This window comes from Pipra filicauda, unplaced genomic scaffold (genome assembly GCF_003945595.2).
Source record: "Pipra filicauda isolate LSUMZ 115617 unplaced genomic scaffold, ASM394559v2 scaffold15_size4787011_pilon, whole genome shotgun sequence".
Classification (NCBI taxonomy): domain Eukaryota; kingdom Metazoa; phylum Chordata; class Aves; order Passeriformes; family Pipridae; genus Pipra; species Pipra filicauda.
In genome coordinates, this window is record NW_024104096.1 from 1,397,855 (window position 1) to 1,424,241 (window position 26,387).

Below are 26,387 nucleotides of genomic sequence, written 5' to 3' on the forward strand. Positions count from 1 at the left end.
CTTTTGATGGATAGCCTTTTCCATTACTCTGTGTTTGCAGGGCAGTGTCTGGACTTACAGCAAAGTTCAGTATTTTTTGTCTGTTTGCTTTGATAAGCATTCACTTAGAGGTTTGAAGCAGACAACATCAGTAAGTTGATGCCATGGGTCAGCATAGTCAGTGAAGTTTTATGCTGGAACTGTTTCACATCATGGTTTTCTGTCTTCATAGTTACATCCAGGTGATGTAACATCCTCTGCAGTCTTCAGTGAATCAGTACAAACTTCCAGTATCTACTTATTGGTTTAGTTTATTGAATTTTGGAATGTTTACTGTGTTGATGCAACGTATGAATTCTCTGTAGTCACTCTGTATTAGGAGCACTCTGATATTCTTAGGGCTTGGAAGAAAAGGCTGCAGGGACCATTAGCCATGGCTAATCTGATCAAGCATGAAATCTAAAAGATTAAAATGTTGCTTACAGTCTAGTGACCTCCACCACCACCCACCAGCTCCCCTGAGGGCTTTATCTGGTTAGTTTAGTGAGCAAGTCAGGCCATAGATGTGTAGTCAGTTCCAGCAAGCCTTATTAGCTAATTTATTAGTTGGTATGGTTGATTAGCTTAGGTGCAGTGGCATGTAAGCTATCATCAGGACTAGCTGGAGTCCAGAAACATTCCTGCAGCATTGAGCTTGAACAAAGGTGGTTTTCCTAGATTTGGCATGCTGGGCAGGATGGTGTCACCACAGGTCTGCTTAGGCACACTACCTCAGATTTAGTGCTGGTCCTGATGGACGTAAATGTTTGTGTGTGAAAGGTGCTGACCTGGATCCGCAGCACGGTGAGTTTCTGAAGGCTTATTTCAGTGCAGTGTCAACAGTGGCATTTTGGACCTTGGGGGATGGCAGATCAACACAGGTGTGTCTGCAGCATATTTCTCCAGCACATCGGTGCTATCTATATTATCCAGGATTTCCTGTTTTCCCAGATGTTCTACGTTTTTGTTACGCTTACTGAATCTTGCCTGGCATCACAGAGCATGTGTTTGGGAGAGCAGTGTGGCTTTGTCAACATTTGAATTTTGGTCATTTTAATAGCAAAGCCAAAATAATTTGATGGATCAAGCACACCTTACAGGATGCATTGATTGCCAGTGAGTTCAATATTTAGGTTGCTGAGAGAAGAGGGACTGGTGGCACCCAGCTTTTGTCACTGGGAGACAAAAAAGTCCACTTGTGCTCCTGGACCAGAGAAGCTGGTAACAGCTGACAATGTGTGTAACAGGTTCCTGTTTCTAATTCTGAGCATCTGTATTGTTGCCTTAACATTTCTTTTTACCCCGCCTATGCATTGTAAAGCTTAGCACCATGTTTTTATGTTTGTGTCATACATGAGGTGATTTTTAACGCTTTGCCTCTGAATAAGGCCAATTCATTCCCGTTGCCTGAGAAGTCTTTGGATTACTTCCTTTGGCATTTGTTTGGGTACGTTAGTAACGGAACTGGCAAAATTATAAATGCCACGTGTTGGTCTTGGGTAAGCAGATGCCCAGTTTGTAATGTGTTTACTTGGCTCTCACCACAGAGTTTGGGAATTAAATGTGGTTTGTGGCTAAGTATTTTTTGAGTACCTATGAGACGTTGAGAAATAAAGAAATATGCATCAAAGAATACTATCAGAAGTAGTTGCACATTACCATGTCACAGTCTATTTATCTCTGGCAAAATCCAGATAATTCATGTTTTATTTAAATAGAAATTGGTGGGGTTTTCACTTACTTGCTGGTCTGCTGAGTTAAGCAATGCTTATGCTAACTGCAGTAATTTTTTTTCCTTTTTTTATTAAACAGATGGTGCCAACTGTTTCAAAAACACTCTTTCAGGGTTTTTTTTTAACCGATTGCTAGCTTTAGAACAACTCTTTAAAAACTCATTACTGCAAAAGTTTTCCTCTGTTTTTTTCCATTTAGAAAGACTAATGTTTGGATAAAGATGAGAATTAGAGTGAGAAAATAAAGCATGGCAGAGCTAGGAGGTAGGATGGGTTTGGAATCAGAGGAATGCTTTGACTTTACAGTTGATTTAGATGTGTGGTGCAGTAGTCTGATCCTTTTATGTTTTCCCTGTTCTTCAGTTTGTTATTCTGTCATCTGATAAAATTAAGCACATTTGTCCCTAGTGCTCCATATGGGACACTAAGGGTGAGCAAGATGTAATGAAAAAGAAAATAGTGTAAACCAAGTTGCACAAAGTAACATGAAGTGATTCTCATGCTTTAATTTAAAACAACTGTTGAGAACAGACAGTGTGAGCCTGTCTGATTATCTCTAAGGTACTGTTTAGATGGGAACACTGTTGTTGTAGTCTTTTGTCTTTTGATCTTGATTTCATGGATACGGACCATTTTCATGGTTAATTCCATTGCTACTGCAATGGCAATGGTAGTTTCTGCCAGAGGAACAAGAATGAACGGTTACAAGGAGAAAGTAGGGAGTCGTATTTCTAGTTTCATCAGTTGTATTTACAAGACAGTATCTGGTATCTGGTTTGTCCGAATACAGCAATCTATTCTGCTGAAACAAAGTACTTTGGCTTAACTGATCAAATTTGATACCACCACAATCCAGAGCGAGATGCCAAGACAATTTTTGTATTTTAAAACCTGAAGTCCGAGATCATAATATTTGTCAGGATGGAAACTGACATTCCTTATCCTTATCCTTATCCACTCGTGTATTTACTGTTACGTAGTAAATGTGATTCTGTGATGTTTTTTAGATTTTGTTTGCATATGTTCCAAAACACACACATGCAGTGTCAGTTGTTTACTCATTGACATCTGTGGCCAGGTATGTATTTTGTGTAATATGTAACCCTGTATCTTCCCACAGCAGAACAGCATAATCCCAAATCAGTGCAGTTCACAAAACGTGTGGTAACAAAATGTGGTACATAATAATCTGCTCTTCTGTAGCTGTGTGACTTAAGATTGGTTTTGCAGAGAATTTTCTTTGAGGTTTTTGTTGACTTTTGTTTAAGCCTCCCTTAGTAAAGCTCTTCACTTTGTTTCCTGTTTTGTTCTAAGTGTTTGAGGTTTGTTGGTGGTATACTGATAATAATGATTGTTAAATGTCTGTCTTTTGAGACTGCTGTGCCAGTTACTGGAGTATTCAAGGAGCTTGCTTCATATAAGAGAATTTCTGTCTCTAAAATGATGCCATTTGCAATTTCTTTTTCTAGAGGTAAAGAAGAATCTGATGAGACAAAATACAAAACTAGTTTTGAGCCATCCAGGCCAAGGCAGAAAAAACCTGATTCTAAAGTAATGTTGCAGGATTATTGTCTCCCAGCTTTTATGTTGCTTTAAACGAACGCTGTTTACTTTCAGAATTGCTAGGTTGCTATAGAAATTTTTTTTTATCCCTGAAGAAACCACAGTTTTTAGCAAGCATTTATTGACCCTTTTTCAATAATTCGAACGTATCTAAGTACAGAAAAAGCTTTTCGTTGCTTATCTACAGAAGTAGCCAGACCACTTTTGTCAAATGGAAGTAGTTAAATGTTTGTCTTATTCTCATTAACCACTTCTAAAGCTAAGTAGATTTTACTGTGGGTTGCACACCCACAGCCACCCCCAATGATATTTTTATTAAATGTTGCCTTTTGTTTTGCAAATGGAAATACATGGACTGATCTGTAAATATTATGGGCTCCAGGAGAAAAGCAGTCCTTTAGTGGTATTGACTACTTAATATTTTGTGCTTTGCTAGTAGCTTGTGATATGTCTTGTTTTGCTAATAATTTATGAAGCACTAAATTATTCTTTCAAATCACTGAAATATGTTCAAGAGGTTGTTGGGGGTGATGGTGAAGAGAGAGATTCTGTACTAGGACTGCAGCGTATTCACTGTTTCTGATGGTCATCCAAAAAATAAGCTACTCCAGCCCGCCTGATCAGTTGTAATAATTTAATGCTTTAGAAGCTTATGCTCTCTTTGTAAATCTCTGCAGGCATTATATTTATAATATTATGTATTCAGTTCCTAGGATTCCTTCAATGGTGCGTGCAATTCTACCCCTAAAATAATGACACAGTAATCTAAAATTAGTGCAAGATCATCAGAATACATACCTCATAAATTTATCAAAGATAATATCCCAAATTATACTTATGTTCTCTCAAATCAGAGGTTAGGACTGGCAATGGGAATATTATATCAGGTGCTGGATATGCTGTGGGTGCCTCTGCCCAAGGCAGAGTATCTGCCTGTCTTTGATTTCAAGAGCTTGGAGCAGCTCAGAACTGGTGTCTTGCTCAGCTGTCTCAGTGCTGTGATGGGCAGATTTTGTCTACTTGATACCATGCAAATTCTACCTAGTTTTGGGACCTACGATGTATATGATTACTCATTATACTGAGATGTTATAACCAGTAATCTGTTGTATACCAATGGAGGCTGTGTGGTTTCATTTAGTACAGTGAAAGACATAATGTTTTAGAGGATTTGGTAAGTCCAGTAATTTATTTTTTTTTAAGGTACCGTTCTTATCTCCCAGGGAAATGCATACTCTTACTCACGAGAAATGGTTTTGATTTCTTTTTTGTTTTGAGAGGAATTTGTTGTTCTATTATAAGTAATCCAATTTTGGAAAGAATCCTTGTGTTATTAAGGAAGGCTTTTCAAGCTCTATCTTTTCCATATAGTTGTCAAAGACAAGAAACTTGAACAAACCAGAACCTGAAAACAATCCACATGTGAGTGAAAATTCAGACCAGTTATTAAGAGCACCACAGCTTATTACTTGATTAAAAGAAGGAAAGCCAAAGCCTAGTACTGAAGCTCTGCATTCTGCCTTGAGAAATGTCTTACAGTTCACAGGACAGTTAGAATAATACAAATAAAATCAGAAAATATGTTACTGGCTTGTTCTGTGTAAATGATGTGGGATGTCTTTTTGGCTGAAGCACTTTGCTTTGAATGAAGCTCTTGACAACAGTGCCAAGTATTTTGTGTATCACAGCTCTACTAAGTGCTGCTTTCTCTTTTCTTTAAAAATAAATTTTAAGAGAAACATATAATTTAAAGTGAAAACCATTTTTATTATAAAACCCAATATCAAATTTAATTTAAAATAACTGAGTTCAGCTAAAATGCAGCCTGGATTTTTGGACCTGAGCTTTCTTCCTCTGAAAATTTATTTTACTTCATGCTAATACTGTGGTTGAAATAGAAGCTGAAATCAAGCAGACTGTTTATATTTCTCTAGAACTTTTTGATGTTAATGTTGCTTGGAGTAGAATTGAAAATTGGTTTATTTACAAGGAAGAGTAACAGGTTTTGTTCAGACTTGGAAAGTGATCTCTCTTCAGCCATCTGTTCAGAGTAAAAGCAGCAGCAGCAGACCTGACCCCCTCCAGATGATGACCATGAGCAGTCACCATTGCGTATTGCCCTTGAAAATCAAAATTAAAAAACCTCAATTCTGAATTTAGTTGGGGTTTTTATATTTACAAATGTAAATGCTTGGGTTTTTTTCATTCTGCTGACTCAGTAAACTTCACAAAGATAGATTTTACCTGATCAAAAATTTAATCTTTGTCATGTGATTAATTCATGTGACTATTCTTATAACTACAGTAACCAAATTGTATGTTATAGCCTTTCTTTTATGTTTTTATACCCTTTAATTCTGATTTATAGCTGCTGTAGATCATGTTGCAGTCTGAAGTCTGATGTTTGAAAATGGCTGTGACCTTTGAAAGAGGAGACAACCCTATAAATTTGCTGTTGCAATGTTTTACACTCATTTAAAAGTAAAATGCCAGATAAAGAGAGGCTTATGTATGCCTGTAGAATATTCTTTTAGTTAAAAAAACCTCAACCAAGTAATTTATTTAGTCTTTTCTTTTTCAGTACAGGTGGGTGGGAGTATTTTTACTACAAACTGGGATGGTGTGTGTATACTGCTGTTTTGGGGCTTTTTTTTACCCATAAGTGGTGAAAGGGAAGTAATGATGGCTAGAAAATCCCTTTTGTTTCTTGACGTGTTTTGGAACTGAAAGGATGTTATAAATCTTTAGCTGTATGTATTTACTACAGCACTGTTGAAATGTTGTCCTTTCTGTCGAGCACTGAAGTGCAGAGGAAACATTGGGGCATCTCTCCCACTTTCCAGAAATAATGCGTGTCCAGCAAACAGGGGTTCTGTGGCTGGACTGGGTTTTTTCTTCCTCTTAAATTGAAGGTGCGGGGGAAAAACTCTGTAATATTTATGACAAAATGGAAGGTTTCTATTTTCTCTGTCATTTCTGTTATGGTCAGATCATCAGTAGTAAGGGTTAAATGTTAGTTTCAGTTCTTTTGGTGATCTCATGATGTGGGCTATGTAATGGTAAAACTGGAATTATGAAGACATGCAATTTATTTTACAGAAGCTACTGATACAGAACCTCAGTTTTCATTCAACTCTTCCATATGATCTGCTTGCTTGCTGATTTTTCTTGTTATGTATCCTGTCTTCCATTTGACATATATGCTTCTTTCCTATTTAGATTCAGGATTCAATTATTTTTCAGTGTAACTGAGTATATGGAGTACATACCTTTAATTAAAAACAAACAAACCCTACCCCAATACCTGTCTTTAATGTGGCATGTGGGGAATTTCTTACATATGAGACCCCTCAGACTTAGCCTGGTACTCATGAAAAACACATAAAAATGTAAACATGAAGACATAGGAGACTCGCTGTAAGATGCTAAACTGTTCGTGTTTCTTATACACCTTTTGCTTTTTAGAGAAAGGAATCAGCTGACAGGGTCAAACACTGCCATTTAAAATTAGACTGACTAAAAGAAATTAATCTTTGCAGCCCTGACTAATACATAATTTCACTCTTCTGCAGTAGCTAAGTGAGATTACAGCCCTTTCTATTTTGAGGTTTCTTAAGTATTTAAAGCCTTTGAAGTTTTTTGAAAATGCAGTCATGTCACTGCAATGTTTAAAGGAAAGTCTGCAGTTTTGCCAACACCTCGGATTTTTATTTTTCAAAAATGAGTTTCATTTTTAATAGTCGTTTCATCTTTGGATTTAGAAATGTGTTTTATTCATGTTCAAAGCATCTTCTAATAAGATTACTAAAGTGACTTTGAGCAATGACCCTTCTCATCACATTAACTGATTTAGAAATTTGGTTCACACTGTTTCTAAATGTTCCTTTGCTGCAGGCTTTTAAAACAACTTTATTCTCTTAAGTTCTAGTAAATACAGCCACAATTCAATTCCAAACTGTTTAAGGGCTATAGTAAAAAAAAATAAAATGAGAAAGTAAAATTTATATTTCATAAAAAATTAAGTCTGTTTAAATCTACTTTCTTGAGGCATCCATCTCAACCATCTAAAAATAAACTCAAAGACACGAGACTAGAACATTAATTTTCTTTGCCATTTTAACTCCATCTTATTTATAGCATTATGAGGTAGATATATATATATTGAAATACTTTCGTAAGAAATCTTAGGTTGATGGTAGATTCTGTTGTAATCTTGAAGCTTATAAAAACATCAGAAAAGACACTGTCTAAATGAGTGAAAGAAAATGTGCTTCAAAGGTAGTTTAATTTTTTTCAAGCATAACTGGTCCTTTTGCACATGAAATCAACACATGTGACTACCCAAAAACTGTTCTGACATGCTGTGCTGCATGTAAAGAAAAGAGAAAGTTCTCTTCATTCTAAGGACTAAGAATACCCAACTTCAGAGTTAGAAAGCTGAAAACACATGACCCTTAGAGTATGATTTCTATATCTGATTTTGTAAGTGGGCTGAGTTTTGGGAATTATGGGTTTGAGGTCAGTTACAAATAAAATCAGTAGATGATACACACACGTCTGACATCAATATTCAAATACTCTTTGACCTGATATATAATTCTTCATTTCAGTTTTTTACTTTATTTGAAAAGAGCCTGGAATCTAAGAGCCAGAAATAGGTTAATCCTTCCCTGTTGGCTATATAACATTTGCCTGCCAAAATACTGGCTTTGTCCTGGAAGATACGGCTCATGGTTGATGTATTTGAACAGCAATTTATATATTGGTGTTGTCAAATGCAAGAACTTAAAGAACTTTGAAATTACTTTTAGTTCACAAGTTGAGCATAAAATGGTACCTTTCAGTTATTATAATGAAATGGAACTATTTCAGAGTTTTGAATTCTTCACTCTTGATTGAAGAATCAACTTTGGACTTTATTAAGTGAGAGATCTGCGCAGTTACTCCGTTAGTACCTTTCTGAAATAGTCCTTTGTTCCTAAATAAGTAGAGACTGATCAGACAACCTTCACTCTCATAGCATTAATAATTAATCACTTAAACTGAAAGGAGTATAAAAATTCTGGTGTACCAAACGTCTTTCCTACCATCTCGTATGGGTTACAAAATGCAACCACCAAACTATGCCTAACAGTGGAGTTGTACAGAGAAGGTGTTACCAGGTTTAGAAGATTATAAAAAAGCCTTTTTTTATTGTTATTTTTAACATCTTTTCTTCATGAATGCACTGAAGTGCAGTCAGTCTTTTCTTGGTGAGCCATGACAGGCATGAAGTTGGATAATCTGAGAAATATTTTGCTTTAGACAAGAGAATAGTCTTTTCTGATAAACTCTACCAGCTATGGCTTGCTAAATTGAATGGTGTCTGTGAAGCCCATAAGTTTGTTTTCTCTCATATGCCTGATACACATAATGCACATTCTGCCCTGATAAAATAGTTCTTTTTGATTATGTTGAGGAGGAATGGGCAGTACACGTGTGTGATGCACTGCTAGCTGCCTGTAATTTGTACCAACACGCCAGTTTTTAACATAAAAGTGTGAATATCAATAGTATGAATATCAATAATCTGCTATTATAAGAAAGGCAGGAAAAACACCTTAGTAAGCTTTCCATCTAGTTCTTTTGAAGAGGTCGCTGAGGCCTTATTACAAATTGTACTTTCAGTAATACAGAAAGGCTCCCATCATTAGAGAAGATATGTCTGTGTTGATATTAATTGAAATAAGGATTTTTCCAGGCTAACTAGGCTGGCAAAAACGCATTTGCCAGACTATAACAATTTTGTTTTGTTCCAAATGTATTTTGCATTTCAAGTGACAACCTGGTTTCAGGCTTGTGGGACACAGCGCATATGCCAGGTTTTCCAGTTTGTTCTCAGCAAGGTTAAGTGAAATTAGACCAACTGGACTAAATTATCCTTTCATATGAAAATTGTGTCACTGTTTGGATGTCAGAATGTGACATGTACAAAGGAGCTTAGTTCTTGTACTTCTTTCCATAAAATAATGAATCCTGGAGCTCAAGGTTGAGGAGCTGCTTCAGAACATAGGGAAATTAATTTTCTTCTCATCCTCCCTCTGCTGTACCCTTTGAAAAGTTATAGTGACTGTTTTAATATCAAAATACGTTGTTGCCTTTTCCCAGAGAATTGCAAGGTGCAATGTTTATTGTCAGCACTACAGTGATGTATTGTACCATCAAGAGAGGAAGAGCTGGATTGTTTCTGCTCTTCCAAGAAGCTATTTATCTGTGTATATAGAATATTCAGCTGTTGTCAGGTAGCTTGCTATTTTCTGAGGCCTCAAATATCTTGCCTGTTTTACTTTGTGGAATCTGAGTCAGGATAAGTCCCTTGAGCCCTCAAACCTTTAGAATGTCTGGCAAGGTAAGAAAGGAGCACTGCTGAAGTTTGCCTGCAAGGTACCACCACAGTGTGCTACCACAATTCTGCTGTAGAGTATTAAAATTTTGAGATTCCTCAAATCTCTTACTTCTTGGGAAAAAACGTGAGCATTAAGTGGTATGATATTATACGTGAAGTACAGATGGGAGAATGTGCTGAAGGACACAAGACTGGGGAATCTGAAGCAACTTTCAGCAGCTGCAAAATAATTCTAATTATTTGGATTAATACATTTTTGGTTTGTAGGTTGATCATCTTATTAAATCTACCTCACCTACTGTCTTTAAACATTAATTTTTTTTTAAATATAGATACCCTTATAACTGACTATTCTGAATTTTAGAAGTCAGCTGGCCATGCAGTACAGCTTTGAGGGGATTAGGGTAAGGTCTCACTGTGTGTAGCAGAAATAGGAATAGAAATAGAAACTATAGGACAGGATATAATGCCTGAAGTAAACAGTTTTGAGAATCTCTTCAGGAAGAAATACTCTTAGAGTTTTATAAATTTATAGCCAAACTTAAGATTTAAATACAGAAAAAAGAAAATTAGTTACTGTTAATTTACAGATTGGCATGCTGGTTTTAATTTAAATTTTGGCTGAAGTTATTAAAAATGGTGCTTTGCTCCTGTACAAACAAAGTTATTTGATTATTAAACTGCACATAGTGTGAGATAATTCTTTGTGCAATGTCAGTTTTGGCATGGGTATTTTCCAAAATTTTTTTATACTGGAATCTGAGTTCAAAGTGCATCTCCTGCTTTAGAGTGCAGCTCTAAACAGTGGTATTGTGAGGAAGAGAGTGATTCTTCAGTAACAGCAACACCTAGAACTGCTCATGAGAAGGACCTGCACCTTTCTGAATGTAAGGTTTTTACATCCCTATGTGCTTCTGGAAAATGAGAAAAAATACCTTTAACTTCAGCAGGTATCTTTCTTGACCATATCAACCTCCACATGATCCTAATATTATCAGAAGTTCTGTTCTTTATTTAGTTTTCATTTTGGTGTAATCTTTGTTAATATTCAGTACCAGAAGTCCTTGAATAATCGGAATAGATGTGCTGTCACCAGGTTTTGAAGTAATGCTGGACATCCTGTCATGCTAATCCAGCCTGCTTGCTTTTCTAGATTAACAGAATGAACTGCTTACCAGTGTCTTAAACGGACCCACATGGACCCCATAGCATGCAGGGGAAGGTTTTAGTCACAGAGGTCTAGAGAAATTAGGAGTATCTGTTTGGTTAATTTGGTTAATTTTAACTGTTTTGGGAAATTATGATCATACCATTTACAGTACCCCCAAGTGGCAGTCAACTCCAGCTACCACAGATGTGACCTCTTACTATGACCCAGAAAACCCTGAACAAGCTTCCTGAGATTGTAAAGATTACACTCCAGTCTGTTGCCCAGATTTTTGCTAAATAATTAAGTCATAAGAAACACTTTCCAGTTTTCATTTTGACTTTATGCTAGAGAAATCTCCAATATTTTACTGGTTTAAGATTATAAAAGTCCAAAATGGACAAAATTCTCTCTTTTAGAGTTCAAAATTTATGGTGTGGCCAGCAGATAAATCTTAAATGTTTGCATCTATTTAAATGTGTTGTAAACCGTTCTTTTAAAGTATGTATAAATGTACATGTATTCTTACTTAGTTTTTTCATAGTACTGGAATGATCTACACTGCATCTTCTGTGAATTTGTCTCATGAGGCATTTATCTAAAATAGAGGGCAAGGATTGGGCTGAGGCTTAAATTGTGATCATTTGGCTTTGGAGTCGTAATTGCCGTGTAGTCTTTTCCAAGTATCTACGTTTTTGACTGGGACATTTTATAAGACTGAAAGAACTGCTAAATTAAAGATACTTTAATTTGTATGAAGTTAATTTTGTATGAAGCTGTAATTATTACATGTAATCAGAAGGGATGGAATGGAGGTAGATATAATGAGTGCATGGATGGAAATAAAATGAAGCCAAAAGTGATAGTGATTGCAAAGGGATTATTTTCATACTCTAATTAATTTTGTAAAATCTAAAACTGGAATGTTGAAGCATGTTTATATCTTTAAGGGACTGTTTTAAGAGAAATATTTCTGCTGTAAAGGAAACAGATGTTTTTACTGAAGAATTATTTCACTTTTTGTTGGAACTGGTATCTTTAATCTACTCCAGCTCTAGCTATGCAAGCTCCTTGTTTGCTAGCAAGAGTGATGATCAAACCGTGTTGTTTTCTTGGGCAAGTCAGTGTTTCTAGATGTGTTCTGGGCTATAATGATGTTAATGAAAACTTTTTTTGGCCTCTAAAAGCAAACAGCTGCATAGAATTTAATATTCTTTGAGAAGTCACACAGGAGTAGGGACAGTAGGGTAAGAGGTAGTTTGGTAGATAACTTGACAGAAGAAAACACTTTTTCAGTGTCTGTATTGAATTTTTTTATAAATCAGAGTTGTGTAGTATTTATCTAAAAAGGGCATGTCAAACAGTTTTCACTCAATACTCATAAAAAATTAGGGTAAGTCAGTACTATATTAATGGCAAATAGACTCTGTATGGCTTTGTTTGATACTTACATATGATGTGTCATCGTGTATGTGCTCAGTTTGTGTCAAGAATCTTAGGCAGAGGAAGTCTAGCAGTCCCTGCTTAAGCTCCAGCTGCCTCTGGTTGCTGAGGATTTTTTGAAAGAGGTATTCTGTGAGACACACAAGTGGCAGATTATAACAATCACAGCCAGCACGTTCACAGGGAGTGAGAAAACTGCGTTATACTGATGGTGGAGCGAAGGAGCACTGCACGCTCCGTAGGAAATCCTCTCAACCAGGCAGCTCTGTTCCAGTCAGCAGCCAGTCCTTACCTGCCTTTGCTCAGGGCACAGGGTGCTGTATTAGTTGTTACTTCTGAGGTATCAGAAGCATAGGCTGCTTGAGTCAAATCTTCATTCAAATTTAACAACGTGAAGTAAAATTCAGAGTTTTCTTGGCAGCTGCATTCAGAAGAGCAGAGTGCTACACACACTTAATTTTACTGGCTCATTTAAAGTCTTAAAATTCTGAATCACATGAACAATTTTATTGGACTTCTTTCTTTTTAACTGCTTTATTTAAGTATAAATAACAACAAGGGGTCTTTACTCATTAAAAACCACAACACGTTCTTTTTCTCTCGAGTTTATTGTTTCTAGGGGAGCATTTTTTCATAGTTAAGTATGTAAGCATAAAAGTCTGGTTTTCTGTTTACCTGACCATTTTCTTCTGGAATTAACCCTTTCTTCTAGAATTTATTAATTGTATATAGTAAGCAGAAATTTTGTGCCTCCATTGTAAGATAATAATCACTGATACCAGCAGATACCACTGAGAAATAGCTCCAATACAGTTGTTGGATAGTAAGAAACCCTTATTCACCAGCCTATATTCTCACTGCTCAAAATCATTAATTAATCAAATAAACATCCTCACATGCAGCAAACACTAGTCTCCGTTCTGAAATCAGTACTGCATGAGGGTATGATATATTCGGTGAATTTAATTTATGAAAACAAACTAACAACCTTAACAACTTATTTGTAATTTGTAGATCTTATCCACTTCTTGGGTTTGTTTATTAAAAAAAACCTGCTTTATAAATGAATCTGTTATTTTTCTTTCTTGTTCCCTTGCCCTTTCCAAGGTTACGCCTTTCTGCTGTTCCAGGAAGAAAGCTCTGTACAAGCTCTGATAGATGCCTGTCTGGAAGAAGATGGGAAACTTTACCTATGTGTGTCAAGTCCCACAATCAAGGATAAACCAGTAAGTAGCTTATGCCATGACCCTTATGCTGGTTGCTAGCACGTTTGCTGTTACTCTTTTCAGTTAATAAATAAATAAAAAAATACAGTTGATTACTTGTCACTTCCTGTTTCTGCCCTTGCTGTTACGTTGAATTGACTTTCTGTATCAGCATAACACAGCTTCAACATTTACTTTTTTTCTGATAAATACCATGTTCATTTAATTTTTATGTTTGGTACTCTAGTATCTAAAAGGAGAATGCATCCTTTTAGAATGTTAGCTGTAAAACAATGGAATTGTAATTTTTTGGCTATGTTATTTGAGAGGAAAAAAAGCCTTTTGCGGTGAAGGGAAGAAGCTTAACCCTGCCAAATTAAAATCCAGAAAGCATCAAATATCCTCTGTACTTCATTGGGTTTCTTAATTATTATTTTTTTATGCATGCAATAGCTAATCAATTTGTAACTTAGGCCTCATTTACCTTATAGAAACTGCAGGGTAAAATCAAGTACTGCAGACAGCTATAGCAGAATAGAAGACCTGTTTTTATTGTTCACATCTCCAACATTCTTTAATGTTAGTCTTTTTTTTTGCCTGTGGATGTATATAGATTAGATGAAAACTACAGACAAGTAAGATAAGATAAAAAACATGCTGCCTTTTAAAATCAATATTGAAAATCTTGCACAGATGAATGAACAACCCAAGATTACAGCACAGTGAGTGGGCTTGTGTGATTTCTAGAATCAAAAAAAATGGATTGATGAACGACTCTATCTAAATAACTTCTGAGCAGTTTTTTTTTCTGTACAGTCTGAAGATTTCTTATCAACTGTGTTGCTTGTTGCTCAGTATAAGTAGGCATTCACACATTATACAAACTCCTTTTGTATCCAAGCGCTGAAATTAATTTTATCTCCACTCCTATCAGTGCTTTAGAATTTGTAGATCACTGGATGCGATTTCAGGAAAGCCAGAAGTCCAAACTGCAACCGTAATTGTAGATAGATGGTAAAATGTTCTGAAAGACCTTTCACAGATTTCTTACTATAATGGCGATTAGGGGCAGGGGATTAATGAGGGTAGGAGTTTGCAATGGTGAAATTTAACTCAAGCCTGGCCTCTAGAGGTGGTAAATGAATTGTCCACCTTCTTTTGGACACTTATATAAGCAATGTTCTCACATTGTTTTGGTGCTCATGCCACCGATTTACTGTCTTCATCAAATTAAAATTTTGGTTTTAATTATAGAAGGATTTGGCAGTTTCTTAATTAAGTGGCCAAGTTCCTCGACTAAAAACAGTCCTTAATACAGGTGCAAATTCGACCTTGGAACCTAAGTGACAGTGACTTTGTGATGGATGGGTCTCAGCCTTTGGATCCAAGAAAAACAATCTTTGTTGGAGGAGTTCCACGGCCCCTCCGAGCTGGTGAGTAGAAGGAAAATGTAGGCATGTAGGAGGGGGGTCCAGATTAAGTAGAAAAAATGTGTAAAAGAACAGAAGATATACCATGTCTTTTCCACAGATCACAGCTTGGTTTGTAAGCCAAGGGGTCTCTTCCTGTCTGCAGAATACAAACTGTGAACATTTTTTACCTTTTAAGTAGGTTACTAATGAGGATTGCCAGTAGAAACAGTTTTCCCCATCTTTGCATAATACCTAGAACTAGTCTGATTTTTTTGTAATGTAGACCATCTTAATCCTAACGCTGCGTTTGTTTGCTGAGATGCAGACAATTTCCCCTTTCCTTTGACTAGAAGACAGACTTCTCCCAGACTCTTTCCAAACCAATTCCAACGTCAACTCTTTCCCATTTATTCAACCCTTACCCTAATTTTTTCATGGAGCTATGGACAAGGCCTCTCAGCTATTGTCCTGAAAAAAATTTCTCCCAACCAGGTCTCTTGGTGGCCCCACACTGAAGACCATTTTCCAGACTCTTTCCTAATGTAGTTTTTTCCCTCCGTTTCTTTTTCTTCACCCTTAACTCTTTTTCTTCACTTTTATTTGCAGAGCCATAGACAAGACTCCTTAGCCTTTGGCCAGAGGAAAGATTTATCCCAGCTCAGATCTCCTGGCAGCCCCCATTTTGTTTTGAAGGCCCCTTTCAGCACCACTCCCAACTGTAGCTCGACACTCGTTTCTTTCTTCCTAACCCTTACGTTTCTGGTGAGCCAATGACAAAGTCATGAAACAAGTCAAGACATCTCTCCTGGCTAGATCTTTTGGCAGCCCTCACTTCTGTTTAGTAGTCCCTCTCCATGCTCACTCCAAGGCAGCTGCATGGTTTCTCTTTTTCACCCGCTCAATCCTAATCCTCATTTTCCAGGACTGTAGTAGACAAGACCTCTTGGTCACTGTCTGGAAGAAAGACTTCTGAATCAGGTTTCCTTGTAGCCCTCACTTTCCTTTGGCAGCCGCTTTCCAGCCCTCTAGAATTTAAGCTCCTCACTTTACCTTTTGCCTAATCCTAAATCTTTAGGGAAGCTGTACACAAGGTCCCCCAGCCACTGCAGACAGTAAGATTTCTCCTAGTCCAGGTTTCTTGGCAGCTTTCACTTCCCTCTGCATCTTAAAATAAGGCAGAGTTGTAAGATGGTAATTATGTAAATAGTAACAATTAAACATTACCTCATTTCTAATGATAGCCTTTATAAAACTATATGTCATTTGGCCTGTCATAGATCACATTTGAAATGCATTACATTTGAAAACTAATGCCTTTAAATAGTTAACTTCTCCAAAGCAGCCAAACAGTTTCCAGTTTTTCTTGTTTGCAGCTTTAAAGATCTGGTACAGAAGTTTTTCCTAAGATATCTGAGCACTGCATGGTCTCCTTGCCCTGGAATCCTGTGTATTCTTTGTCCATTGGCAAGAGTAACTTAGCGGAACTACTGTTGTAAATGTCTTTAAGTGTTCCTGATGTTTATTCTGTACTGTCATTTTCTGAGATCACTACCCACATGATGATTCCAAATCATTAGAAAGCAGAAGAATCTACTAGTGACTACATTATGCTGATAGCTTTTCCTTACTGTTTGGAGCAAGAGTATTACCTGGTTTGGTAGAATGAGTCACACACAAATTTATACAAACACAGATACCTACTCAATTTAAAATTGTCTCTATTCTATGTATAATTTACTAGTCAGAATTTTGTGAGAACTACAAGGATTTAAATATTTAGGGTGGGTTTTTTTCATTTTATTTTGCATAGCTGAATTGTAACTCACTATAGAAAGTGTTTTCACACATTAGCACTAGAAGATGGCTGACTTGGCAGGGCCTGTACAGGTCCCGGTATTTTGTGTTGTCCATCTGACAAATTTCTTTGCCTGTGAGCTTTTAATGACAGAGGACTTGGCTCAGTGACCATACGTCCTTGCACAGTTCACATGCCTTTCTCTGCTTTCTTCAGCCTCTCTTTCTCTTCCTTCAGTTCTTTCCCTTAACTTTCCTTCTGTATGCTTCCTCAGCCATGCACTCAACCTGTCTTATTTTATGAATGATATTTCTGACTTCTTTACAGTTATTCTTAGTATCAGAAAAAGCAACAAACCATTTTAAAAGATCCATGAGCAAGATAATGTTCCACCAAAATACTAATTTAAGTTGCATCGAAAATGTAGGCTTGCTTTACCTGTAGTAACATCTGATGTTTCACACTTTTTTTTTCAAATGTAAAACACCTCTTTAATGTCTTTTGAACCTTAGTACTTGGGGCAAAATATCAGATTCTAAATATAGAAATATCTCTAAGTGATCTTACATGCAAACTAGCATTAAGAAGCCTGGCTGGAGCTACCTGATGCCTAATACCAGAGTTTTAATTTATAGTATTGTAAATTCTAGTTGATCCGATACCTGATTTAACAGTGTAACTCTGCATATTTTTCACACTTCAGTCACACCAAGTTTCTTTTTACAGATTCTATTTTTTGCCTTATGTTTTACTATAATTCATGTAGAGTTGATTCAGTCTGTTAAAACCAGCATTTCAGTTTGCAGTTTTAGACTTTGGAGGACAAGTATGCTAAGGCAAATAGTGCTTTTTTAAATGCAACAATCCAAATGCAACACTATTACTTATGTTAAATCTATTATATTTAACAATTGACTTCTTGCAGTTGAATTGGCAATGATTATGGACCGTTTATATGGAGGTGTCTGCTATGCTGGCATTGATACAGACCCAGAGTTGAAGTATCCAAAAGGTGCTGGCAGAGTGGCTTTCTCCAACCAGCAGAGCTATATTGCTGCTATCAGTGCTCGCTTTGTCCAGCTCCAACATAATGACATTGATAAACGGGTAAGTAAAATAGCGTGGAACAGATTGGTTGTTACAAAACTGTACAGAAATTAAAATCATTATTATTAACATTCTGTTGGAGAACACTGTAAATTCTGTTCTTCAGATGACATATGTCAATTTTTAAGAGCTTATTTAAGCATCTAAAGCAGAGTCAAAAAAATATTTCAGACATGTTTAGCACTAAAAGTTGAAAAAGTTGTAAGTGCATTTGCTCTTGGTTTTGTTTTGAATCCTGTAGGTCAAATTCCACAGCATTTCCCAGCTTCTTTCTCTTCCTTTAGATGTTTGCTCATTCTGCATCAATGGCTTTTATTTTGGTGATTACTTATATAGCTTCTGACACTTTTGCTGTTATGAGGCACCATTTTCTGTCAGTAGTGTATGTCTAGACTTGATGTCCCTAAAGCAGAGGTTTATTGTAAGTAAAATAGGTGATGCTGACCTCGAAAGTCTTGAACATTATTTGAGTACAACCATATGCCAATAGATGCTTGATAGGCAGAAGGGGGGGAAATTACTTGGTTTTGTTCAGTCAATATGAAATCCTGGTTTCTGAAGGGCTTTTCAAGTATAGAGTGAAGTTCACTTAAATCTGAGTTAAATACATTAGAAGAAAACATTACTTAATTTCCAAGATTTTTTTTTTCCTTTAGACCTTCTGTCTTCACCTCTTGATTACACATACATGTTTTTGAGGGCCCAGCAATTTAGAATTATTCAGGAGAACATACAGCATGCACTGCTGCAAAGTATTTTCCAGGAGGGATGACTTGTTTTCTCCGTAATCTGATATAAATTGTTTCTTCAGAAGTTAGTTTAACAGGTATTGGGTGTGTCTGTTATGTGCACTATGCATATGAATCCACACGGCTGCAACGTTTGAAATACATCTCTTTAAAAATCTGAATTAAGCTTTTTGTCAGATTCAAGGAGGTCATGGAGTTATAAGTCCTCAAATAATTTTTCTGTGGTGCTGTACACCATATTGCATTAACTAAGACAAGGCTATTCCTAAAGATTTCTTGTCCATTGAATTCTGAAAAATCTTAGATTGGGAAGAGTCTCAATCACATGTTGAACACTTTGAGATTTATATACCAGCCATGCTTACAAGGGGTTTCTTTCTAAGCTTTAGGGTAGAGCCACAAAAGATGCTAGCTAGTAGTTTTTTTATCAGTCACTTCCTTTTTCACTTGGTTGATTGATAATGTAAGTTTATTTAATTATCTCTTACCTGTTTTGAATAGGTTTATCTGTGAGTTTGAAGAAGTATGAAGTCTCGTAATAAGTCCTTAAATCTTAGTTTTTTAAATCTAATAGATTGAAATCCCTGGACTGTACAGCATACATTCCTAAAATCATTTCACTAGTAACCAAAGCAAGAAAAGGCATGAGAGAGCGAGAGACTCTATTTCAGGCCTTCACAATTCATGCTTGGGAAATGTGAGTAGGTGGGGATCTAGAGCTGTGTTGGACATTGGACCTGCTTTCTTCCAATTTCATTTGAGACAGTGCTGTTTTATTTTACAGGATGCTTCTAATTTTAGTGATATGACATCTGATATGCAAAATGGCACTTATTCAGACTTGTTCCATGCAATACTGGTAGCATGGTATAATTAAAAAAAACAGATTGGCAGCCCTACCTGTTAAATAGGCAAGAAATATCATTCACTATATGAGCTTTACTTCAAATGAATAACATTTGTTGAAGTGTGATCAGTTTAAGCTGAAGTAAAATACAGCATAAAGCTTCTGTGGGGAATGCTTCTTGTCATTCAGCTTAACATCTTTTTCTGTGTTTCTTTAACTTTGTATGTATTTAAGTGTCATTACTAGAGTCAGGTTTTCCTTGCAGTATACAAATTGTGCCAGACTAGCACTTGTGCAGTTACAACAAAATTATTTATAATAAATGTGTATTTAAATTTTTCTGTGTCTTCTAATGCAGTTGGCTGTACTTCAACTACTTTATAAATAGCATCATAGAGCTGTAAGAATTATACATGCATGAACTAATGATTTCCCTGGAATGAACGAGCACTCAATATAAATGTGTAGGCATGACTTGATTCATAGGAACAGACACACAGGGAAGAACTTACATGTTGTCAACTCCTGTAATAGCATTATTGCAAGTGTCTAGTCATTCATCAGCCCTGCTGTGTTTGGCACAAGTGCTTTAAAAACAAAAAGCATTCCAACCCCAAGATGTTTACAACTGAGTGTAGGACAAAAGTCATCGGCTCTCCAGCCTGTTTGTAATTGATGGCAAGGCCCTAGTTGGAATTACTGTGAAATGTTGTTGCACTGCAAGAGCTAAAAATCTTTAGATAGTGATTTTTGCCTACAGAATTAAGAGCATTTAATACAAGTACCTTTAATTTGGTTCAATTTGATTCTCTTATCAGTCTGGTCCTGCATCTTGCAATTCACAAAAAAAAAAAACAAAAGGAAAAAATCTTCTCTGGAGAAAAAACCCTCTGAAGTTTAGAAATACAATTTTGTTCTTTATAATTTTTCTTCCCAAATGCTTCTCTGTGGCCTGTCCCCGTAACAACTGTATTCACATTCCTGGAGTTTTCTTAGACGGTGGGAAAATCCTCTCAGATGCTATTTTTACTGTACTTCCATCTTAGTACTTTCCCACACCTCACTTTTCCAAGAAAAAGTTACAAAAGCACACCCTTCTTTCTTGAGATTTTCTGACAGATAAAGTGGTTCGTATGAAAATTCAAATACCAACCTCTTGGGTTAATCCTGCATCAGTTGAAAACCTTCAATAGTGTCAAAAAGAATTAAAATATTACTTTTTTTTCTGTTCATGCTTAGCAAAAGTATGAAATTTCCTTACAGCTGTTCTTCTTCTTCCTGGTGCAGGTGGAAGTGAAGCCATATGTGCTGGATGATCAGATGTGTGATGAATGCCAGGGCACTCGCTGTGGTGGAAAATTTGCTCCGTTCTTTTGTGCCAACGTTACCTGTTTGCAGTATTACTGTGAATACTGCTGGGCAAGCATACACTCTCGTGCTGGGCGGGAGTTCCACAAACCACTGGTAAAGGAGGGAGGCGACCGGCCCCGCCACGTCCCGTTCCGCTGGAGCTGAACCCCAGGCCTCGCCCAGCAACAAGTACTGGAGTAAATAAAATTGAGTGAAAAGAGAGCGCTGCCTCAGGGCTTAGTGTTCTGGAAATCTGTGCATTCGTCCTCGACTTTAATGAAGATATGGGTCTTTTTATTACTATTATTATTATTTACAGTCACATTACTGAACTCAGTGTCCAGTATAATACAAACCGGCAGAGTGTAACTGTACTGATTTTGCACTTTGATTCACACAAACATCTGCTTGGTACCTTAATTTCCTACACAAGACTTGTCACTAGTGACATTATGTAGACTGCCATTCTCATCAGCCTTCACTGGGCTGATGTGTATGTGATGAAGATTTTTTTAATATAATTATAATTATTTTTATTTTTAAACTGGAGCATGCACTTATTTTCAGAAATTTAGACTTGCCCCTAGCAGATGACTTTACCAAAGGTAATATTCACAAGTAGGTGGCAGATGTAGCAAAAACTTAAACAGATATTCAGCAATCATTAGTTTGGGTCATTTAGAGTAGTAATAACCCTTAAAGAAAATAAGCCTTTAGTTGCTCTCCATTTTGACTTGTAAGGATGATACCTCATAAGCTGGATCAGACTTTTTTCTTTTGTTTTGCTGAGGGTTTTTTTTGTTTGTTTTGTTTTGTTGGGTTTTTTTGTTTTGTTTTGTTAGGTCTTTTAGTGTTATGTAAATGTATGCTGCAATAGCTTTTGCTGCTATTAAAATGGTATTACTAATACCATAATACTCTATTCAGGCTAGGGTATCAATTAAAAATGAATATGTGATTAAAATAGTGATGGCTGCTGAAAGGAGATCAGTATAGCATACAGAAAAGCTTCCAAGGAAGGTCAATATTTTTTGACTGCATGTTTACTTAATCAGGTTGCTGCATGCAATAAATTTTATATATGTCTAATATAAAACCTGCCCACAATGCACAAATTATGAATCTTCGTAGGCTACAAAATGCTCAGTAACAAAAAAAAAATTGATTACTGACTGGAGGAAGGCATGCCTCAGTAAATGTAATGCTTCTGAAATTAGGATCAGCCCATTACAGAATGACCTGTATTACAACAAATATAAAAACTAGCTGTAGGATATTCTTAAAACAAATTTGTGGATGGTAGATGAAGTACTTTGCGGTGCTCTGTTATATATCGTGCAATTTATTTTATATAGTAAAGTGATTATGTCTAGTACTGTGATCAAACTTAACTGTTAAAGCCTCTGTATCCGACATTAACACATTTTTGACAGTTCATAACAGGTACATAAACAGAAATGAGCTCTTAGATACAATCTCTCTCCTAATGCTTGCATCATTTCCGTAGCTGCAGACCGTGTCCAGAAAACCAAAGAGCTCATGTTAGCGTACATACACTACCGATTAGATAGTCTGTCAAACTAATAAACTAGGCACATTTAAGGGAGTTAGGAAAAAAAGTGGTGCTAAAGAAATGTCTGCATATAAAAGTAACATGAGATGTCTGCTCTGTGGATGTGGCGTTATCTCTCTAATCCCTGGATGTATCCTGTGAAGCTTGAATACAATTAAGACCTGCTAATACAGTGGACATTTTTTTAGCATGAACTATGGGGCTGCAGATAGCATATAAATATAAACACACTTGGTATACTAATGATTGTGAGAATGTGTACACTATTTTTTTCTTCTTTTTCCTCCTTTGTTTTTGCAGTTCTGGGGACAATCTGACTGGATATGACACCGCATAGTAGATTTAAATGTTCTGGGTTTTGTTTGTTGTGATGTCCTTCTTTGTGTCTAATTTAGTAAGTCGGTTTTCCCAATGTTTAGTTGCAAGTATTGGCTTTGAAAGGATTTTTCTGTTTTTGGAGAAAAAAAAAAGAAAAAATAGTTTTTTACTGGTTTAAAATGCTTATTATAATTATCCCTTTTGAAGTTACTTCTGGGCGGTTTTGTGATATTGCTTTTCCCAGCCCAGGTGTCTTTTCTGTTTTTTTTCATCTGTACAAGACATTTTGTTATGCACTACTTTTTGTATCTAGACAGTTTTCAACAGTCGGCTGATGATTTTTTTTAAAGAAAAAGGCATGCTTTCTGACTGACATGATCTTTTGCAATACCTCAATTTTGAAATATAGGAAAGAAAATGATATTTTCTAAGTAAGTTTATTCAGAAAAATATATATTAATTTAATTCTGCAAGAAAAATGATTTAACAGATGGGTAACTTTATTTTTTTCATGCTTATTTGAGTTTTTTTGAAAATGAAGAAGTTAGAGCTTTATAACTGTAATATTAAAGATCATAGCTAACCTACAGAAATCTACCTAATTATGTGAAAGAAGTAAATCTTTTTGAAGAAATACCCCTCTTTCATGTAGAAAAATACCCCCAGAGAGAAAGAGAGCGAGAGAGAGAGAGAGAGAAGCTGGAAAATGTACAATATAGCATAATGTTGGATTAAATCTGAAACAAAATCATCATAAAGAACAGATGTAAACACAAACTCCATTTGGTGCTGAAAGTTGTGAATAGAAGGTGAAAAAATATTTTCCCTTAATTTGTATATTTATAATCAAGTGTGATTATGCACGACTGACCAGAATTGTGAGAGTTCTTCTGTTTGTATTTTTTTAAAGAGAACTTTTTTTAGTTTATTAAATTATGACATGCTCCTTTTGTTTTGTAAATGAATGTGCCCCTGAGTTGTTAATATGTTATATTAAAAGAGGGTCCTTCAAAAAAAGTTATTTTTTAAAATATGGAGTTCTGAACTGCAACTTGACTAAGAAGCCCCTGGGTACAACAGGTCCTATTGTGGCCTTTTCTGATGTGAGACTTGAACTAGTCGATTTTTTTGAAGGCTAACCTAACCTCGACTATTTGTTGTTATGTGCAATACTGTTTGTACTGTTTGTATAAAAAAAAAGAAAAATGAAAAGAAAAAAGGCATAAATCTTTATTGCAGATTTATTTTCATTGCAGACTTTAGACATTGTGATTCACTAAAATCATTTTTCTACTGTCAAATATGTACCTTTTCTTCATGCTGGTATTTTTTCAATAGTAATGTAGCCTTTGTACTGAGACAAATTTTCATTGTTATTTTTAGAAAGATTTTTTGCTAAGAAAAAAATTAAACATATTTACATATTTTTCATTTTTATTTCGTATTTTCTTTAAGGAGTGCTTTCTCAACCATTAATATAGTTGTTTCTGGGAGAGACTTTCATATCTGGTCAATGTCATTAATATTATTTTGTATTTTTACTTGGAATAAATTAATTTTATGATGCTGATTCTTTAAAAGTTTATTTTTTTCATTTTCAGTTATTTTTGAAGCTAAAATCTTTGTAATATTGTTACTAAAGTGTCTAGTTTTTTGAAATGCAAAGCTTTATGTATTAACTTGCTGATGTGGTTTACAATAGTGTGGCAATGATGAAAATGGTTGGTTATGTAAAGTGATTGGAAAATTGTAACAAAGAATTGGGCAATAAAATGACAGAATGAAGCAGAAAAAACGTGATATTTTGAAAAGCCTTTTCCTTTATCAAAATGATTTAGGGAGATAATAGGGATGTCACAGTACCAGTTCGCTGTCTAGATTTATACACCACCAGTGTTGATGAAACTATTGCCGTTATAAGGAACTAAATCTATTGAACAATGGGTTTTTGACCCTGCCCATTCAGCATAATTCTTCATTACTTTTCTTGTCATGAACTCAATAAACTCTCTTTTCGGTAGCCTTAGATCGAACCTCCTAAAATATCTGTTCTTCATTGTATTTTGCCACCGTGTTATTTATTTAATTAAATTGACCCTTTCCTGCACACCTTCCTTTCTGCATGCGTTTCTCAGTGGCAGCACGGAGCAGACTGTCGGTGCCCACACCATTTTCTAACCCAGTTACCACAGGCATTGGTAGCTGCCCAGTTGATGCAAAATACTCTCAGTCCATTTCCTGGTGGCAATGCAGTAACCCCGTATTGCCGCCTCCTCTGAACATCCGTTCAGCTTCTTTGTCTTTCTCTGTTCTTCTCTGCCTCTCTTGTGTCTTTGTCCTTTTTTCTTTTGTATTGGCAATACCAAGGGCCAGTATCAGAACACTTTCCACCTCCATTTACATCACCTTTGTTTCCCCATGCAGCCAGAAGAAACCCCTTCCTGAAGCCAGTGACTCTCTGTTCTGGCACCTGAAACAATCCAGACTAAAACTGGTGTTGCGTAAACAGGGCATACAATGGCTTTCTCTAGACAAAACTCTTGCTTCCACAAGCTACTGATGAGCTTTTAGACTAACTTAATCTAGAGTGTTAGAGTGGCTCGTCGGTAACTTGTGGGAAGAAATGTGCCCAGAGTTGGTCTATTGTGTATCCTCTGTGTGTTCAGTTCTGTAAGTAATGTATAGACTAGATCAAATAGTGAAGTAAAATTTAGACTCAAATTAGGTACTACTGGTTGGAATGTACACAAATTGCAAACAAAGGAGATTAAGGAATGAAGAGGGAATAAAAAATTCCTGCTAAGTGGTACAAAGTTTATGCTTATATTTCTGCCGACATGCTTGTATTTTATAGCCTGCTAGCAAGGCATGGGCTAAAACAAATTGTATTGCAAATATGCAGTTAGCAAATAACTTTGCTGATTTCACTATCTGTTAGAGTAGTAAAAAAAAAAAAAAAAAAAAAGAAAAAGAAAAAAAAAAGGCGCTTAACTGGGAAAAGCTCCCATGTTAATATTTCAGTATTGTGACATCTCTACTTGCAAGGTATGAGTGAAAGATTAGTCACAGATTTGTAGAAATGTCTCTTTTGTTTAATCTGGCTTGTATGTAGTTGCTTTTATGCTAGTTTGTATGATGTCAGCTAAACCCTTTTTCTTTTCCTTCCTTCCTTTCTTTTTTTTTAAACAAACTTCTTAATCTCTGCTGCTATAGTGTTCTATCATACCACAGAGTATTTTATATTCATGTTAGTGACTACTCTATACCCCAAATGGGTAGCTGGTCAGAAATCACATTGGTCACATAATTCTGACACACTCAAATTTACATGAGAAAAAGTTCATCAGTAAGTGGAAAACCAGGGTGCTAATAAGAGATAATTTTTGCTCTTTTTTCTTTCCTGGATATAGTTCTGTTGGGGTATAAAGTATTAGATATTTGTAATTTTACTGTCAAACTAATGGACATAACTTTTAGAACATTCACAGCTAAGATCTCTGTACTTGTTTTTCAACTAATTTTAAATGTACTGTATCTTTTATTACATGTTCTCCTAGATTGTTTTTGCTAGTAATTCTAACAAGGCTTCTTCCTTTTTGGCTTGGACTAATGCTTGTATGGAACTGCAGTACTGTGACTAAACATGGAGCTCAATGCTGCTATTGCTTACAACTGCTTAAACTTTGTAGTTTGGACTTTATTTTTTTCTGTAATAACTTATTAAATATAGTTGTATGAAGTA

General features: G+C 35.9%; 1 protein-coding gene across 9 annotated transcripts in view; it reads left to right on the forward strand.

Moving 5' to 3' along the window:
- Nucleotides 1-26,387, forward strand: part of CPEB3 (cytoplasmic polyadenylation element binding protein 3) — an 86,788-nt gene extending 60,401 nt beyond the window's left edge. For all 9 annotated transcript variants that reach the window (XM_027710931.2, XM_027710927.2, XM_027710928.2 and 6 more), the window contains 4 exons: nt 13,397-13,515; nt 14,813-14,927; nt 17,627-17,808; nt 20,692-26,387. In XM_027710931.2, coding sequence (XP_027566732.1) covers nt 13,397-13,515; nt 14,813-14,927; nt 17,627-17,808; nt 20,692-20,919 — 644 coding nt within the window. In that variant the 3' untranslated portion in view covers nt 20,920-26,387. The remainder of the gene's footprint in view (nt 1-13,396; nt 13,516-14,812; nt 14,928-17,626; nt 17,809-20,691) is intronic.